The sequence below is a fragment of the Phoca vitulina genome, unplaced genomic scaffold (genome assembly GCF_004348235.1).
Source record: "Phoca vitulina isolate PV1807 unplaced genomic scaffold, GSC_HSeal_1.0 scaffold46, whole genome shotgun sequence".
In the NCBI taxonomy this organism is placed as follows: Eukaryota; Metazoa; Chordata; class Mammalia; order Carnivora; family Phocidae; genus Phoca; species Phoca vitulina.
Window position 1 is genome coordinate 8,830,711 of NW_022589749.1, and position 19,312 is coordinate 8,850,022.

At 43.1% G+C, this 19,312-nt stretch overlaps 1 protein-coding gene across 2 annotated transcripts in view; it reads right to left on the minus strand.

The window, feature by feature from the left end:
• Nucleotides 1-7,630, minus strand: part of ANAPC5 (anaphase promoting complex subunit 5) — a 40,801-nt gene extending 33,171 nt beyond the window's left edge. For both annotated transcript variants that reach the window (XR_004302598.1, XM_032431397.1), the window contains exons 1-5: nt 7,570-7,630; nt 7,246-7,504; nt 2,973-3,052; nt 2,400-2,509; nt 1,350-1,542 (exon numbers count right to left, since the gene is read on the minus strand). Coding sequence is in view for 1 of the 2 variants with exons in the window: in XM_032431397.1 (XP_032287288.1) it covers nt 1,350-1,542; nt 2,400-2,509; nt 2,973-3,052; nt 7,246-7,452 (590 nt within the window). In the remaining variant the exon portion in view is untranslated. The remainder of the gene's footprint in view (nt 1-1,349; nt 1,543-2,399; nt 2,510-2,972; nt 3,053-7,245; nt 7,505-7,569) is intronic.
• Between the last annotated feature and the right edge of the window lie 11,682 nt (nt 7,631-19,312).

The following is a 19,312-nucleotide window of genomic DNA, read 5'->3' on the forward strand; positions in this document are numbered from 1 at the left end:
CGGCAGGCACTAGTTCCTCCAGCACATATTCACAGACACGGTCTATGAGGCAGGCACTACACTAAGCGCTGGTAATGAGATGAAGCAAGACAGACAAGGGTCTTAGATCTGAAGGGGTGCCAGGGTAGAAGACACAGATACAAAGAAGTAAGCAAATAAATGTGAAAAGTTACTCCATGAGGAGAGCCATGAAGGAACTAAAGAAGCCGGAAGTGTTTGGGATGGAGATTACTTCAGATACGTGGCCAGGGAAGGCCTGTGTGATGACGCCGGAGCTGAAGCCGAGGTCAGCGTGGAGTATACAGGAAGCTGAAACAAGCCCAAGCAGTTGAACTGCTGAGAGTGAAGGGGACAGTAAGGAGCAAGAGGCATGGAGGATGACGGGGCCAGATCACACAGGCACTGAGGCCATGATAAGCTTGGATTCTGGTCTAAATTCCAAGAACAGTCATGAAGGTTTGGGGCAGAAGGGTGCCATGGTGTGATTGACATTCACAGGGCTTCCCTTGGATGCTGCATGAAAACCAGACTGCAGGGAGACAAGAGCGGAGGCAAGGAGGCCAGAGAAGTCCAGCCTTAGTGGAGACGCAGGGCCGGGGTTGCAGGGGCAGCAGTGGTGATGGAGACAAGTGAACTAAGTCCAAACTGTCGTGGAGGAACAACCGACTGGGCTGAGGGCCTGGTTGTCGGGGTGACAGAGAGGGAGGAACCAGGGGCACTCCTAGGTTTTGAGCTTCAACAACTAGGTGAGCAGTGGCACCCCGTGCCCCATACTTAAACTTTAATAGGCACGCCATCCATTTTCACTGAATTAACCAACTGTTAACTCACTCTGACATAAGGAACACTATCAGTCAGGGAGGGTCCCAGCAGGAAACAAACGGCACATTCAAATGGGGCGATGTGAGAAGAGTTATAAAGGACCACTTATGAAACTCGGGGCAGGAGACAGAGAAGCCGTAAGGGACAATACAGTCCCCAGGACTGGTAACAGTGGGGCACCTTACACCCCAGGCCTGGGAAATCTTCCTAGTTCCCAGACCCCAGAAGAATGCAAAGAGGACCACCTAATAGAAGCTGTGACCCCACAGCCAGTCTACCATGGCCCTGAAGGAAGGGAGCCAGTGGATCAACAGCCTGACCCCAATCTCCTTGGCCCATTACTGCCTCCCAATCAGAAATCAGAAGGCAAGGAGCCCACTGATACAGCCCACATGGGTCAATTTCTTGGATCTGGAGGGGCAAAAGGATAGCACGCAGCACATGAATCTGAATGAATGAGGACTTACTATGCCTGTAATTATACTATTTCACAGGAAAGGGATGCCTACCCAAAAAACCCAAATTACCTTATAGATACATCAAGTTCTTCTTTTTCCATTTTTCTTTCACCCTCCTCTCTGTTGGTCAGTTCCATATCAGCATCCTCCACTGTCTTTTTCTCGCCATTTTGGAAGTACTGTTGAAGGGCGGTGTACAGTTTAAACACTTGACTGAAAGAAAGCTTACTGTAGGCCAAGATCATATGGCGCAGAAATAAACCTACAAAATAAGACATACACAAGTGAAGGCATTAGCTGAAATCCAGGCTACACAAAGTTGATACTATTTCTTCCAATTCTTCCTTCAAAAGAATCAAAAAGAGATACTTGCAGTTGCTATCCCCTCCACCTAGAATGTTCTTCCCCCATCTTTTACAAAACTGGTTTCCTCTTCTTATTCAGGGCTCAGTCCCCACCCCAACCCCCTACCCCCACATTCCATCATCTTTATCCATCTAATATGTTTTTTTGTGGCTATTGGAAGTATCTGAAATTATTTTATTTATTTGTTTACTTTTCACCATCTGGCCCCACCCTACCGGTATGTGATCTCCATAGAGGAAGGTCCCTGTCTATCTTGTAAGTCTAAAGCCTGGCACACAGGAGATAATATAATAGCTGATGTTGAGTAACATAAAAACTACCATGCAAAAAAGCCAAACAATGGAGCGGGGATATAAACCTAACAGAAAAGCCTCAAGAAGTTTCATGTATGCCCCCACCTTATAAACTATAGCAATGATATATTCTTACTTGCCTCTTTTTATAAAAGTTTAGTTGGTGACCCTGACTTAGAGTCATACAATGCAGACAAGGAATCCAAAGAACTGTGAGAAACCCTAAAAGCCCCCAGGACCAGGCTAATAGTTGGGACTATTACAGACAAAACAGAAGATGCTTTTCCATAAGACAGTTACTTAAACATAGGACAAAATGGCAAGGCAATAAATACAAACTAAAACATGTCCAACACCCCACTGTGTTTGTTCAGAAATGGCAGAGTCATGATAGACGTGACTTAGAAAGCTGCTCACTTCAATGAAAACATTCTCTGCTCTCCTTAGAAGAGCGTCATACCTACTACACTCGTTTTGTGAACCTCCGGTTCAGTTCCAGAAAAAGAATCTGAAAGGTCATCAAAGAATTGTTCCATATCCTTCAATTCGCCTTCAGCCATCAGTTTGATTCTGAATGAGAAAATTGAGGTGCGTATTTTAGGAAGTCCCTCTGAACATCTTCTCATGTTTCACATTCCACAATTATCTCCAATAAATCTATTTTAAAAGCAATTCAGAGATTCATATAAAATGGTGGCACATAAAACAAGCTTGACAATCCAAAATGTCACTCTCATTATTCTAAAAAGCATCACTGCTCATGTTTTCTTGATCACAAAATGTGTCAAAGTAACACATCAACCAGCAAAAATGGAATTCTCTGCAACAAAGAGAACAAGGTAGATCCATATAGAAAAATAAATTTTGAAACAGTATGTTTAATGTTAACCATTTTTCAAAAAAAGAAGTAAAGTACTTAGAAAAACCAAGAGTAACAAAGATATATTTTTAGAGAATTCATTACCACGTGCATTTTCCTAATTTTCATCTACATAAACATATTTTCACATATACAGAAAGAATGGAAGCTTACCTGATCTGTACTGAATTTGCCAGCTGGGGACAAGATTCTTCAATTAACTTGTACAGTTTAGACAGTGTAATATCTGGGCCCTGGATAAAGAAGACAGGGAGGTTACAGAAAAATTTTGAGGAGCTGGAGAATGATAAACAGTAAACATGAATTTGTTTATCAACCCCTCTGCTTTAACAATTATTCCAAATGTGAAATCGCAAGTCACAAAGAGAAAACAACCAATCTAAAACGCTAAAGGAATACTTCACATTTGCAAAGCACTCTTGGTTAGTTGGAGGAAAGGTTTAAAATGGAAACAAAGCATAGACTCTGTAGTCCGAGGACCTGCCCTTCCTTTTTATTTTGTAATCATGGCAAAGCTAGCTTTCTTCATCAGTAAAATGTAGATAATCATAACCATCTCCCTCATTTGTGACAAAGAAAGAGTAAGAAAAGGCTAAGTGCTTTGTAAACTGGAAAACATTATTCAAACACAGGTGTCCTATTTTTCACATACATAATCTCATTTGATCCTTCCCAAAACCTTGTAAAGTAGGCATATTATGTGCCCAAGTCCATAGAAGGGACCAGTAGAGACAAAGAGTATGCAACCTTGGCTGTCAAGAAGATTAAGATCTAACTGAGGTTTAAAACTAAACACTGAGGGCGCCTGGGTGGCTCAGTCGTTAAGCGTCTGCCTCCGGCTCAGGTCATGATCCCAGGGTCCTGGGATCGAGTCCCACATCGGGCTCCCTGCTCAGCGGGAAGCCTGCTTCTCCCTCTCCCGCTCCCCCTGCTTGTGTTCCTGCTCTCGCTGTGTCTCTCTCTGTCAAATAAATAAACAAAATCTTTAAAAAAAAAACAAAAACTAAACACTGAATCTTTTTTGGAGAGTGAGTTGACATTATATGCCGATTTTAGAAGTGGAAAGCAATTTCACTTCTGGGGAAGGTATGTTCGGCATGCATTGTTTGAAATGAAAAACTGAAAAGAATCTATAAGTCTATCAATAGTTAATCTATAACTTATAATAAGTTATAAACTTATTTTAATATTAAAATTAGGAGTTATATATCTTTTCTTATTGGGGAATACAATGCAGCTGTTAAAAAGAATGAGGTGGCTCTATTCAAATGTGCTGACATGGAAAGATCTCCAAGACTGGTTAAGTGAAAGTAGCAAGCTGTAGAATAGAATTTTATTTATGTAAAAAAATTTTTCAGGGGCGCCTGGGTGGTTCAGTCGTCAGGCGCCTGCCTTTGGCTCAGGTCATGATCCCAGGGTCCTGGGATCGAGCCCCGCATCAGGCTCCCTGCTCAGCGGGAAGCCTGCTTCTCCCTCTCCCACCCCCCTTGCTTGTGTTCCCTCTCTCACTGTCTCTCTCTGTCAAATAAATAAATAAAATCTTTAAAAAAAAAAAAGAAAAAAATTTTAATTCAAGCAAAATTAAATTAAAAGGATACATATCTATCCTTACAGTCATATGCTTCTACCTATTTATATACACATGGATTTAGCAAAAGGTCTAGAAAGATCTATTCTTTTTTTTTTTTTCTGGAAACCGGGCAAATCTTTAATAAATGGTTTATTGTACATTACAAAGAATGACAAAATTGTATTATCTATATTTCTAGACTTAATGGCCACCCCACAGAAAGCATCTTTGGAATAGAAAAAAAGTTTTAAGAATTTGTTTTCCCATAATCATAAAGCTGTCATACTCAGTTCTGGGCACAGCTGGTGCAATATTTTCCTCAACCCACAGGCTCCACTCCCTCTACCAACTATTTATAATATGCTTGGGTCACTCACAGGAGAAAAACACTGTCAGGATCAATATTCAGCAGCATAGAAAGATCTATTCTGACCTGTGACTCCATAAATAGTTGAATGAATGAACATTAACAGTGATAATCTCTGAAAGGGAAAAGGATTGGATGACATGAAGAACCATAACCTTTCACTCCATTAATTTTAGTATCAGCTGAAGTTTTTACAATAAATTTTTGTGTATTAGTTGAGTAATTAAATACTAACTAATTTTTAAAAATTAACTAATGTTTAAAGCGAAATGTTAAGCAAAGGAATTGGGAGTCTGGTTGGAACATTACTAGATCACGTGGTATTTAGCCAAAGAACCACAAAGGATAATTTAAGCCAGAAAAAACAGCATGAGCAAAGGCAGAAAGATGTGAGTTAAAACACAAGTACTGTTTTGTTTCTTTTCTCTATTACTAAATCTTTCAGTATTATGACTTTTATTTCAATAATGGGGAAAATATACTTGTAATAATAGTAATGTGGCTAGGACTGGGAGCTACAAGTAATGGAGGCCCCATTCCTTGTATTCAACCAACTGGGTAAGCCACTTAATCTGTGTCCTCAGTACCCCTTCTCTCCCCCAACTAATACAGGCTCTGTGTGTGTGTGTGTGTGTGTGTGTGTGTAATTTTTTAAAAGATTTTATTTATTCATTTGAGAGAGAGATGGAGAGAGCACAAGTAGGGGGAGAGGTAGAAGCAGAGGGAGAAGCAGGGAGCCCGATGTGGGGCTTGATCCCACGACCTGGAGTTCATGACCTGAGCCAAAGGCAGACGCTTAACCAACTGAGCCACCCAGGCAGCCTGTGTGATATATTTTTATTTATTTATTTATTTATTTTTATTTTTTTTAATTTATTTATTTGACAGAGAGAGCGAGAGAGGGAACACAAGCCGGGGGAGTGGGAGAGGGAGAAGCAGGCTTCCCGCGGAGCAGGGAGCCCGATGCGGGCCTCGATCCCAGGACCCCGGGATCATGACCTGAGCCAAAGGCAGACGCTTAACGACTGAGCCACCCAGGCGCCCATGTGTGATATATTTTTAAAAAGCCCTTTAGGGGCGCCTGAGTGGCTCAGTCAGTTAAGTGGCAAACTCTTGGTTTAAGCTCAGATCATGATCTCACGGTCCTAAGATGGAGCCCTGCATTGGGCTCTGCCTTCAGCGGGGAGTCTGCTTGAAATTCTTTCCCTCTCCCTCTACTTCTGCCCCTCCCCCTGCGCGTGCACACGTTCTATCTCAAATAAATAAATCTTAAAAAAACAAAAAACCCTTTATCAGGTGTATTGCTATGTGGGGGCCCAAGACCCCAGATCTTTGTTTCTGCCACCACTGCTCAACAGACAACTGCTCATCAAGTTCCAGCTTACTAACATTCCACTTCCTGAGTCCTCCCCATTCCCCTGAGTACATCCATCTGCCACAAGGGCTATATCCCATTTCACTTATTCCATACTTTTATTTAGGCGCTCTACTAAGCTTTGCAAATACAAGAGTGAACAAAAGTAGGACAAAACACGGCCCTTATAGTAGTCTAGTTAGAGGAGATTCATTAATCATAAAACCACACAAATGAGAAAAACCATAACTGATATAGAAGAAGGTACATGTCCTATGAAAATACATTAAAATGAAAACAGCTAACACTCAGCATTTCACTGTATGCCACAAACTGTGAAGCAGTGTCCGCGGATCTTCTAATTTAATACAACCCTCGAAAAACATAGTTTCTAATTATTGTCCCCATTTTACAGAGAGAAACCAGAGACCCAAGTAGGTTATGGAACTTGCCCCAGTCGCACCGCTAGTAAGTGGTGACGCTATAACCTGAGTCTGTGAAATGAAAGAAAACACGTGAAGTACTGGGGCGCCTGGGTGGTTCAGTCGGTTGGGCGTCTGCCTTCCGGTCGGGTCACGATCCTGGAGTTCTGGGATCGAGCCCCACGTCGGGCTCCCTGCTCAGTGGGAAGTCTGCTTCTCCCTCTGCCCCTCACCCTGCTCATGCTCTCTCTCTCTCAAATAGATAAATTTATTTAAAAAATTTTTTTAAAAACATGTAAAGTGCTTAACAGTTAAGTATTCAAGGTCCACTGTTAGTTTTAGGTCATTACTACTACTTATTGCGGTCCTCCATTCACCTGTCTCCAACGCTCAGGACTACGTGTAGCCCCTTTTCCAGAGAAGACGGACGATCTGAGAAAAGAATTCTTCCCCCTGTCACTCAGCTAAGAAATGCTGGAGCCAAATATGAACCTGCAAAAAAATGCATGTAAAGCGCCTGCCGATGGATGGTAAGTACTCGTTATTAGTAGGTGGTATTAACTCCTTTTTTTTTTTTTAGGTCCTCCGGCGCTTAAAGAGTATCGGATGAACACTCGTGCCCCGCCCCCCCCGGGCCCAGTGCGGTGTCCGGCACAGAGCAGGTGCTCAGTAAAGGTTTGCTGAATGAGCGGGAGCCGGTGGGGGCCGCTCACCTGCAGCAGCGGCAGGAGCAGCTGGTTGAGCCTCCGCCGCTCCATGAGGCTGACGGCGCCCTCGCCGGTGCGGCCCATCTCGTTCAGCAGCACCAGCACCGCGATCTTATACGGCGTCACCCAGTCCTTGATGCCGAACACGTTGGCGTGCACCACCCCATTGGTCATCATGGGGTTGAAGTAGAGGCTCTCGTGGACGCTGGCCATGGCGCCCGGGGACTAAGTCCAGGAGCCCGGCGGCCCGCCCGTCGCGCCCGCCCGTCGCGCCCGCCCGTCGCGCCCGCCCGTCGCGCCCGCCCGTCGCGCCCGCCCGTCGCGCCCGCCGCGCCCGCCGCGCTCGGGTTCCTGCTTGCAGGAGTCAACAACCCGCCCTAGGCCTCCGCTGGCCCGCGCTGTAGCCCAGGAAACGGGCATCCTCGCTCGCGGCAAGCCGTCGGCCAATCAGAGAAGCCAGACTAGAGCACATGGGCGGGCTAAAGCCAATAAGAATGTCCAGGGGTGCTGTGTGGGGCGGGGCAAAAACGGTGCACCTCAAGACTGAGTCCCTAAAGAAACTCGAGCGGAAGAAGTAGGTTCCCGGGTGACTTGGGGTGGGACCGTGAAAGGAAGGCGATGCTTGGGGGCCGCCGCTGAACGTCCCTGGTTGGGGTGGTTGGGGGAGCTGCCAATTTGTCTAATTCGAAAACAGTTAAAAATTGAATTTTGAAACAATTCTGTTTAAAAGCAACGAAATTAAATTTGCACCTTTTAAAATTCGTATTTGTTTCATTATGTTAATTTCTAAACTCAGAGTTTGGGAGTTTCATTTAGCTCTTTTAAGACGTGATGAAACATTTTTTCTGTTTCACAAATGTCATTTGGAGACAAGCCAAGTCAGGTTGCAAGTGGCCTTGCATCCTTCCATGAGATAGAAGGTGATACCACTTTCGTTTCCTACTCAATAAACTACAGGATCCCTAGTCTGGCGTTCGTAGCCCCCGCAAAATCAATATTTTCAAACGGGTTTTTTTTTTTTATAATTCCCCTTCCATTCATCTGTATCTCTCCCAAGAAGCTTCTCCATAGCCTGAATTACTGTTAATAATGACTTGCCTTCCGTAGTCGTCTCAATGACCCTTGAAAGAAAAAACATGTACTATTCAACTTTGGCCACACACACACACACACGGTGCCTAGTGCCTTGTTTTTTTGTGTCTCAATCACTATTTGAATAATGAATGAGTATGTGGTCTTAGTTCACAAAAACAGAAAAGGAGGTAGATATATATAGACTAAAGTACTGTGGCCGAAAAGAAGTTATTGGTAGCGGAATAGAAAAGCTTAATTCCATATCCTGAGAGCTCTGTGCAATTTAGACATACAATTACATGTATCCTGGACATACAACTCTGTACATTTTACCACATACAATATCTACGTAACTGTCTCTTATCTGTAAAAGGGGAAACCGATTTTTTGCAGGAAATTTAATGCATAAATAACTTCTTTTAAGATTTTATTTATTTATTTGAGAGAGAGAGCACAAACAAGGGCAGAAGGAGAGGGAGAAGCAGGCTTCCCGCTGAGCAGGGAGCCCGATGCGGGGCTCGATCCCAGGACCCTGAGATCATGACCTGAGCCGAAGGCAGGCGCTTAACCACCTGAGCTACCCAGGCGCCGCTGAAAGCACTTTATTTTATTTTATTTTTTAAGATTTTATTTATTTATTTGACAGAGACAGAGAGGGAACATAAGCGGGGGGAGTGGGAGAGGGAGAAGGCTTTCGCTGAGCAGGGAGCCGCATGCGGGGCTCAATGCTGGCTCGATGTGGGGCTCGATTCTAGGACCCTGGGATCATGACCTGAGCCGAAGGCAGATGCCTAACGACTGAGCCACCCAGGCGCCCCTAGCACTTTAACTCAGGGATTTACTATACCATCATCTCCTCTGAGGCTATATAACCATTTTCATAGCACTTTGTTCAAGCCTCATTTATTACACGTATGGTTGCTTTTGTTTTGTTTTGTTTTTCCCCGATGATTCACATAAGTAGCTCCCTCTGATGGACTGTGAGTGCCTCAAAGGCAGGTACCGGGTTTTGTTCTTTCAATCTCTGCAGTCTCGATTTTTGACATAGGCACCTGGCATCTGGTATGTGCTCATTATTGCTAAGATTCCTTTGAGTTGGCTGTGCTTCAAATCTTTAAAATTCACTCCACAAATATTTTGGAGTGCCTATTATGTGCTAGACATTGTGCTAAGTCCTAGGGATACAGCAGCAAATATACAGAATAGTTATGTGACCTCATAGAGGAAAAAAAAGGTAGCATAGGTCACGAGTCAAAAATCCCTGATGAGTCAGTCTCTGTCTCCGGGAGACTAGGAAGGTTGTGCTATTATAGAAGTGTGGTTGACCTCCCTTACTTTATGAAAATTGAATGCTGTCTTCTTCACCTTTCACATTTCAAAGCAGCCTCCAAGTCAATAAAAGAAGCAAGGATTTATAACTTGTGGACTTTGGTTTATTTATTTTGTCTGTTGAGCATTCTCTACTATCATCCCCCAAACTGGGTTGTCTTTGATTTGAACAAAATTACAGAACATGCCCTTCTGAATATGGGGATGGGCATGTGGCCCTAGCAGAGCAAATCAGATCCTTCTCTGGTTTTGCTGTATGGACTGTGGAGAAAAAAGATCCCCTTCCTCTTGGGGTTGCCAGGCAGGGCTGTTCATGCCATATTCCCTGCCACCGGTGGGGGGGGGGGGGGGGGGGGGGCGGGGAAGGCTACCTGTAGGAAGAGAGAACAACACCAATTTGCAAAGAGAAACAGAACCGAGCAGAATTGAGGTGGGTGGGAGAGGAGAAAGAAAGAAATGGGCGGGGGGAATTGGAGGGAGAGATGAACCATGAGAGACTATGGACCTGAGAAACAAACAGGGTTTTAGAGGGGAGGGGGGAGGGGGGATTGGTTAGCCCGGTGATGGGTATTAAGGAGGGCACGTACTGCATGGAGCACTGGGTGTTATACGAAAACAATGGATCATGGATCACTACATCAAAAACTAATGATGTGTTGTATGGTGACTAACATAACATAATAAAATTAAAAACTACAAAAAAAGAAAAAAGAAACAGCTATGGTCCATTGACTTCTGTTTCTACCTTAAGATCATAGTTCTTCAGCTCATTCTTCAATGGTATCAGCTTCCCTAGCAGATAATCACCCAACTACAAAAATTAGCAAATGTTTGGGGTACCTGGGTGGCTCGGTTGGTCGGTTAAGTGTCTGCCTTCGGCTCAGGTCATGATCCCAGGGTCATGATCCCAGGGTCCTGGAATCGAGTCCTGCATCGGGCTCCTTGCTTGGCGGGGAGCCTTTTCTCTCTCTCCCTCTGCTTGCTGCTCCCCCTGCTTGTGCTCACTCTCTCTCTCTGTCAAATAAATAAATAAAATCTTTTAAAAAAAATTAACAAATATTTGTCAGTTTGGTTTAGGGCTTTTGTTTTGTTTGCTTTTTGCTTTAGCTTGATTGAGAAAGGTTTTTGGCTCTTGCAACCAAAATCATCTTTATTAATATATAATAATTAAAAATACTAAAAGCAACTTATCCTGCCAAACCTATTTAGGCCTCAAAAAAACCTTCAGACTTCTTGATTTGTTCCTATATGAGCCTTTATCTCATCTTATGTGTTATTTAGTGACTGTCCCCCTTACTTCCCAGTCACCAAATACTCTCCTGCCCATCAGAGAAAATGTGATTCAAATGTGGTCATGATTGATGAAACAAGAAGAAAGTTGGCCTAGGAATCAGAACCCCCAGGATCTAGTCTAGGCCTTGAAAACTAACTAGCTCTGTGATTCAGGCAACCTGTCTTCCCTAGAATTTGGGCTAGTCACATTAACAATGAAAGGTTTGGATTGGATGGGAAAAGAATCTGCAAGCATCTAATTCCAGAACATCTAATTCCAGAATATTTTAATGACCCCAAAATGAAACCCCAGAGCCATTAGCAGTCACTCCCTGGTCCCCCTCTCCCCAACACCTGGCAAGCACTAATCCTCTTTCTGTGTCTATAGATTTGTATATTCTGGACACTTCATATAAATGAAACCATACAATCTGTGGCCATTTGTGTTGGCTGCTTTCGTTTAGCCTAAGGTTTCTGAGGTTCATCCAGGTCGTAGCATATGACAGTATTTCATTCCTTTTCACAGCTGAATAATAATCCATTGTAAAGGTAGACTACATTGTATTAATCTGTTCATCTGTCAATGGACATTTGGGTTGTTTCCACCACTTGGCTATTGTGAATCATGCTGCTGTGAGCACTCATGTACGCATTTTTGCATGAACAGATGTTTTCAATTCTTTGGGGTATATACTTAAGAGTGGAATTTCTGGGTCATATGGTAACTCTGTGTTTAACTTTTTTAGGAACTTCCAGACTCTTTTCCACAGTGGCTGCACTATTTCACACTCCTACCAGCAATGAACGAGGGTGGCCTCTGCACCTTAATGAGCATCAGGAACTCAGCTTGTTTTTAATCAGGAGTCATGATTAGCAATGTCATGACTATGAAAGAACTGAGTCATTATCGAAGATGTTTTAAGTTATTTTGAGTAAATGGATGACTGTACTCATGATTTTCTATATCTCTGAACACTGTACACCCCAAGTAGACATATGCCAAGTAGAACCAACGTTCCCCATTGCTCATTAGACCGTAGCTCTCCAGCAGCTAAGTGCCGGTATATCATCTGCAGCTCCCACGACAGATGAGAAAGCCACAGAACACATGCTTTACCTGCTGATCAGTTCCAAAACTTCTGAAAATGACAAACCCTAACTGTGGTGGTTGTACATTTCGAAGACATCTTTTTTTTTTTTAAGATTTTATTTATTTATTTGAGAGAGAGAGAGTGAGAGAGAACATGAGAGGGGAGAGGGTCAGAGGGAGAAGCAGACTCCCCACTGAGCGGGGAGCCCGATGTGGGCCTCGATCCTGGGACTCCAGGAACATGACCAGAGCTGAAGGCAGTCGCTTAACCAACTGAGCCACCCAGGTGCCCATCGAAGACATCTTGTTAGAGGAAATAGATCATTGCTCTGATTGCCCTGAGCAAGGAAAATGTAATGTGTGAACCAGGTCTCCTGTGTACATGCATGAACAATCTCTTTTTTGATAAGCCAAGAAAATCCAGCTGCGAGGGAAGAAAATTTCTCCTAATGAATAAAATGAGCCCCGACTTTGAGAGAGTCATGTCAAGTCTCAGGGCTCAATTAATACAGAAAGTTCTGCGTCATTAACTGAGCTGCTGGGGAAACTTGATCGCTAGCCTGACAAGCATCACTAAGTATTTCCAGACCCAAGGTAACATTCCAGTTTCTCAAAGCTCATGACCTGAATTGACCTCACTCTCTGGGGAAAGAAACTCACATTGCTGTCTCTGGACCTCTTACTTCATCCAAAGGAAACATCTGCAACTGGAAGGATCAATAAACAAATGAATTAGCTGGGGGTGAGTTTACACTTCTCCTGTCAACTGTCATCATTTGTTTGCTTGAACCCACTTCACGTATCTCTTAGTGCTAATGTGGAAGATATATTATGTAATTTTCATAAGTATATGAGTACATTTTACACTCATCATTTTCATTTCTTTGAGGATACCCTGACTCACTCTCAATACTTGACTAAATGGCAGTTTCCAGTAGAAGTGGCTGCTTTCAGTAATAGAAACAGAAACTCTATTTGTTCATTGCTTTTCCTTCTTCGCAGGATGTTAATTCCTTGATGTAAAAATTGCATGCATTTTAGTTTGCAAGAGTTTCTGGATCTCTGATGTTTGATGAACATCCAGTGCCAAAGAGTGGTAGTGTATAGTTCCCAACTGCACCAATGTAACAACTATAAAACCTCCAACGTAGAATAAGAAGCATGGTTTGCTCACACATCTGAGGTGGTAGGCTAGGAGCTCTGCTAATCTTGCTGGAGCTCGATCACTGGATGTTCTGGAACGGCTGTGACTGGGACACCTGGTGTGGCTCTATGTGTCTCTCCTCCTCTAGCAGGCTACCCCGGAGAACGTTCTCATGTGTGCCAGAAAGTAGAGACAAGTGCACCCTAGAGTTCTCAGCTCCGTGGGGCCCACATCAGTACTCCTGCCACATTCTATTAGCTGAAGCATAAGGCTAGCTCAAGACAGGAAATAGAACTCTCCGGTGTCTCCTCGTATAAGGATCTTATCCTATCATGAGGGCCCCACCCTCATGACCTCATCTAACCTTAATTACCTCCAAATACTTTCACATGGGGAGTTAGAGCATCAACAGGTGACTTTGGGGGGCACAAAATTTAGTCCATAGCATGACCTAAATTTAATAATTTTAGATTTAGCATCTTCATTCCTTTTTAATTCTTTCCTCCAAATACATCTCACTTCATATTGTGACCAGCTGTGAATAAAACTTCTAATAATAGAAGTCAAAGTCAGAACTTAACTTTGGAGTCTCAGAGATTGATCAGAACGAATTGGAAACATATCCATACTATGTCTTATTTAGTGTTTAAGAACACACCTATCTCTACTAGAGTTCAGGATATAGTGTGTACTTGATCTAAAGCTTGAGGGAATGATTAACTGATCCTTGTCAAGCTGGGTTTATTGGAAAATTCAAAGTAGTTTCATGCTTCCCAGCCAAAGCACTGGAGGTCATCTTTCCCATGAGCTTCCAGAACTTCTGAGCATTACTCATTCAATCTTAAAAACTGCATGATTTTTCCATTCTTTACTTTTAGGCTCCTGATGGCCTTGAACCACAAAAGCAATTAAGTTGTAAGAGAAAGTTTCTAATATCCTGTTCATCTTAAGTTCTTGGAACAGGTATTTTATTCACTGTGTGTGTAAGGAGAGAAGGGAAGGAAACACTTCTTCAGCATTTTCATTTTGTCAATGAATGAGTAAAAGAATGAACATATTTAAGGAGAAAGGTTTCAGAGAAGAAAGCCATTATCCCAGAGAAATGATGAGATTAATCTGTTCAGAGAGTGTACTAAAGGTAGACTAATCTATGCGATGTGTTTACAGCCTGGATACCCACCCTCCAGCCCTGGAGAGGTGTAGCCCTTGGGACAGGCATTCGGGAAAGCTGTTGTTCAACCCAATCAATATCACATAGACAAGAGTTTTATTGATAAGTCTTCAATCAGCAAAAGAAAATTTAGAATTCTCCCAAAAGCAATATTAATATCAGTATAAGGAATGTATGAAATGAAAACTAGCTTTGGGAACTTTAACACTTTTAACATCATTCCTTTTATTAACTGCTTTATGTTTACCAATGTTTCTGACCAGCCCCTGGCAAAACTTATGAATGCCAGAGGAGATATCTAGAAAGACTACGACGTAAATAACGATGGCTATTGATTCTTTTATTCACCACATAGTCTGCTCTCGTCTAGCACATACTGGCACTCAGCCAGACACTGGTAAAAGAGTGACGAGTGAGACAAATTCAGCTCAGGCCCTCACGGAAGTCACAGCGTAGTTCAGATGAGACATAAATAGGGAAAACCACAATGAGACTCCACTTCACACCCACTAGGAGGGCTATAACCAAAAAGACAGACAATAACAAATGTTGGCAAGGGTGGGGAGAAATTGGAACACTCGTGCGTGACTGGTGGGAATGGAAAAGTCTGGCAGTTCCTCAAAAAGCTAAACATAGAGTTACCATATGGCATAGCAATTTCACTCCTAGGTACACACCCAAGAGAATTAAAACACACGTTTCCTGCAAAACTTGTACATGAATAGAATGTTCACAGCAGTACCATTCATAATAGCCAAAAGACACTTACGGTCCAAATGTCCAACACCTGGTGAATGGATGAGCACGATGTGGTCTGTCCATGTGATGGACTATTAGTCATCCATAAAACGGAATAAAGCACTGATACATACATGTTTTGACATGGATGAGCCCTGAAAACATGATGCTACATCACAGAAGTGAACACAAATGATTCCATTTTTATGAAATGTCCAAAATAGGCAAATCCACAGAGATGAAAGCAGAGTGGTTGTTTCCAGAGGTTGGGGGTAGGGAGAAAGGGGAGTGACTCCTTAGTGGGTGCAAGGTCCTTTGGGGGGGTTGAAAATATTTTGGAACTGGACAGAGACGGTGGTTGCACAACGTGGTAAATGTGCTAAATGCCATTGAATTGTACATTTTAAAATGGTGAATTTTGTTATGTGTATTTTACCTCAATTTAAAAATATTAATTGAATTGTACACTTAAGGGCACCTGGGTGGCTCATTCAGTTAAGCGTCTGCCTTCAGCTTGGGTCATGAAACCAGGGTCCTGGGATCAAGCCCCGCATTGGGCTCCCTGCTCAGTGGGGAGTCAGCTTCCCCCTCAACCTCTGCCTCTCACCTTCTCATGCTCTCTCACTCTCTCTCTCTTGCTCTCACTCAAATAAATAGATAAAATCTTAAAAAAAAACCACAAATGTACACTTAAGATCATAATTTTACTCCAAGTTATACTTTTATTTTATTTTTTAAATGTTTTATTTATTTATTTGACAGAGAGAGACACAGCGAGAGAGGGAACACAAGCAGGGGGAGTGGGAGAGGGAGAAGCAGGCTTCCCGCGGAGCAGGGAGCCCGATGCGGGGCTCGATCCCAGGACCCTGGGATCATGACCTGAGCCGAAGGCAGACGCTTAACGACTGAGCCACCCAGGCGCCCCCAAGTTATACTTTTAAAGAGATTTTTTTAAATCAGTTGAATTTAATTTTTCAGAAGTATATCTTATTTCATTTTGCAATCATTTTGACTGCATATCTGTGTGTTTATAACTATGTGGTGTTACTGCAAACTAAGCAGGCGTAGTTTATGTGCCACAAGGCACACATGAAAAATCTGTCTCCAGTTCCTTGTTGCATGCACAGGGAAGAGTCACAAGGTCAATTTCCACTTTTAACTGTTTTATCAGGTACATATTAATGCCTTGCTATCCTAATCAGGATATATAATACTTAAGTAGTTTTTTCAATAGAAAAACAGTAATAAGGATGCCTGGGTGGCTCAGTCGGTTAAGCATCTGACTCTTGATTTTGGCTCAGGTCATCAGATGGAGTCCACACTTTGAGAAGTAAGGTCCCATCACACAAAGCTGATGAATGGCCTGACTGGTCTCCACTGTTAAAATCTAGGGGTCCAGGGGTGCCTGGGTAGCTCTGTCGGTTGGGCGTCTGCCTTCAGCTTAGGTCATGATCTCAGGGTCCTGGAATCAAGTCCCACATCGGGCTCCCAGCTCAGCGGGGAGTCTGCTTCTCCCTCTCCCTCTGCTTGTGATCTCTCTTTCTCTCGCTCTCTGGCTTGCTCACTCTCTCTCAAATAAATAAAATCTTAAAAAAAAAAAAAGTAAACTTCCCTCTTTTTTTTTTTTTTTAAAGATTTTATTTATTTATTTGAGACAGAGAGAATGAGAGAGAGAGAGAGAGAGCACATGAGAGGGGGGAGGGTCAGAGGGAGAAGCAGGCTCCCCACCGAGCAGGGAGCCCGATGCGGGACTCGATCCAGGGACTCCAGGATCATGACCTGAGCCGAAGGCAGTCGCTTAACCAACTGAGCCACCCAGGCGCCCAGTAAACTTCCCTCTTAAAAAAAAAATCTAGGAGTCCAGCGTGGTAGATGCAACAGGGGCATCAGGCTGGGCCTCATGTGGAGTCTATCGCATTAACTAATCTAAATCACCTCTGTCTTCATTTGAAGTGCTTTACCACTGCCTGGACAAGGCTACATTTAATTTCTCTCTCTTTTTTAAAAAATTGAGGTGAAATTCACATCACATGAAATTAACCATTTTTTGGAAGATTTTATTTATTTATTTGAGACTGAGGGAGAGAGAGCAGGAGCAGGGGAGTAGCAGAGGGAGCGGGACAAGCAGACTCCCTGCTGAGCATGGAGTGAGCCCCCGGGCTTGATCCCACAACCCTGAGATCACTAACCAAGCCTAAATCAGGAGTCAGACACCCAACTGACTGAACCACCCTGAAATTAACCATTTTAAGTGAATAGTTCAGTGACATTTTCATCACCCCCAAAGGAAACCCTGTGCCCATTAAGCAGTCATTCCTCATTCCCCCCTCCCCCAGCCCCTGACAACCACTAATCTACTTTCTATTTCTATGGATTTAGCTGTTCCATATAATTCCATATCCAGATGAAAATGTTCTGGAACCAGACAGTGCTGAGAGTCGCCCAACATAGTGAATATACTAAGTGCTGCTGAATTGTACACTTTAAAATGGTAAAAATAGTGAATATTATGTCATGTGAATTTTACCACAATAAAAAATGTATATGGACTCTGCATCTTCTAACAAAAGCTACATTCTTAATTCTCAAAATTAACTCAAGGCCTAGACATTGAGGAAAACGAGGCCTGGAGATCACTCGGCTATTTGGTGGCAGAATATAGCCCAGATTCTTTATTTCCTATTTCCTATTTCCTACCTTGTTTGCTCTCAATGGGATAAAAAACAATTTTAAACACAGCACTATATTGGATGGCAAGAAACCAGACATTAAGATCTGCACCTCGATGCTTGCAATCTAACTAGGGAAACAAAATTGTCACATGAGTGCAAGTGACTTATGAGAAATGCAGAGTATTACACATAGAGTACAGTTAAACATCATTAACAAAGGGTCCAGGGCACCTGGGTGGCTCAGTCGTTAAGCGTCTGCCTTCGGCTCAGGTCGTGATCCCAGGGCCCTGGGATCGAGCCCCGCATCGGGCTCCCTGCTCCGCGGGAAGCCTGCTTCTCCCTCTCCCACTCCCCCTGCTTATGTTCCCTCTCTCTCTGTGTCTCTCTCTCTCAAATAAATAAATAAAATCTTTAAAAAAAAAAAAAAAGGGTCCACGGATCCTGCATTTATTTGGACAATCAATTCTGAGGTTTCTTCTCTCACTGCATGGGAAGGAATTCTAGGTAAATGAACCATGCAAACCAGGCCATAGTAGGTTCCTCCTAACCTATTTGAAATACAACATCTCTGCCCTTCTGAAATATCTGTTATGAGCCTACCACTTTTCAGAACCTGTTTAGAAGTATGGGCCCTATAAACAGATGACCTGGGTTTGAACCCAGCCCCCCACTACTTACTGTCATGAGACTTTGGGCAAGTTACTGAATCCTCTGTGCCTCAGTTTTCTTGTCCATAAAATAGGAATAAAAACAGTATAAACCTCAGGGGTTATTATAAGCATTAAATAAGAAGAAACGTGCAGTGCTTAGAATAGTGCCTAGGACTTAGTAAACCATAATAAATTTTTAGCTGTTACTGCATTTTTTTAAAAGATTTTATTTATTTATTTGACAGAGAGAGACACGAGAGAGGGAACACAAGCAGGGGGAGTGGGAGAGGGAGAAGCAGGCTTTCCATGGAGCAGGGAGCCCGATGCGGGGCTCGATCCCAGGACCCTGGGATCACGACCTGAGCCGAAGGCAGCCGCTTGACGACTGAGCCACCCAGGCGCCCTCCTGTTATTGGATTTAAAAAACTGATAAGATGGGTGACTTTTGACTTTCCAAGTTAATCACTAGCTTTCTTATTTCCTGTACAATGGAAAATATAATACCTGCCTCCCCTACTTCTGAGACTGAGGATCAAAATAAATAACAAAGGCAAAGCACTTTGGAAACAGTAAAGCACTATACAAACATAAACTTGTTATTGAATGCAAGGGAAATCATATTTATCTATTCATAAAAGCAAGTTTTCAAGAATTTCAATTTTCCTGAATTTTGTTTGGCTTGTTCAGGTGTTGCACAGATTTGAATGTGCTAAAAATCATATCTCTTTCAAATTATCATAATTCAGGGGGCGCCTGGTGGCTCAGTCGGTTAAGCATCTGACTCTTGATTTCAGCTCAGGTCATGGTCTCAGGGTCATGATCTCAGTCAGGGTTGTGGGATCAGGCCGTACAACAGGCTCCAGGCTCAGCGGGGAAACTGCTTGAGATTCTCCCTCTCCCTCTGCCCCTCTGTGCCACCTCACTCATGCTCTC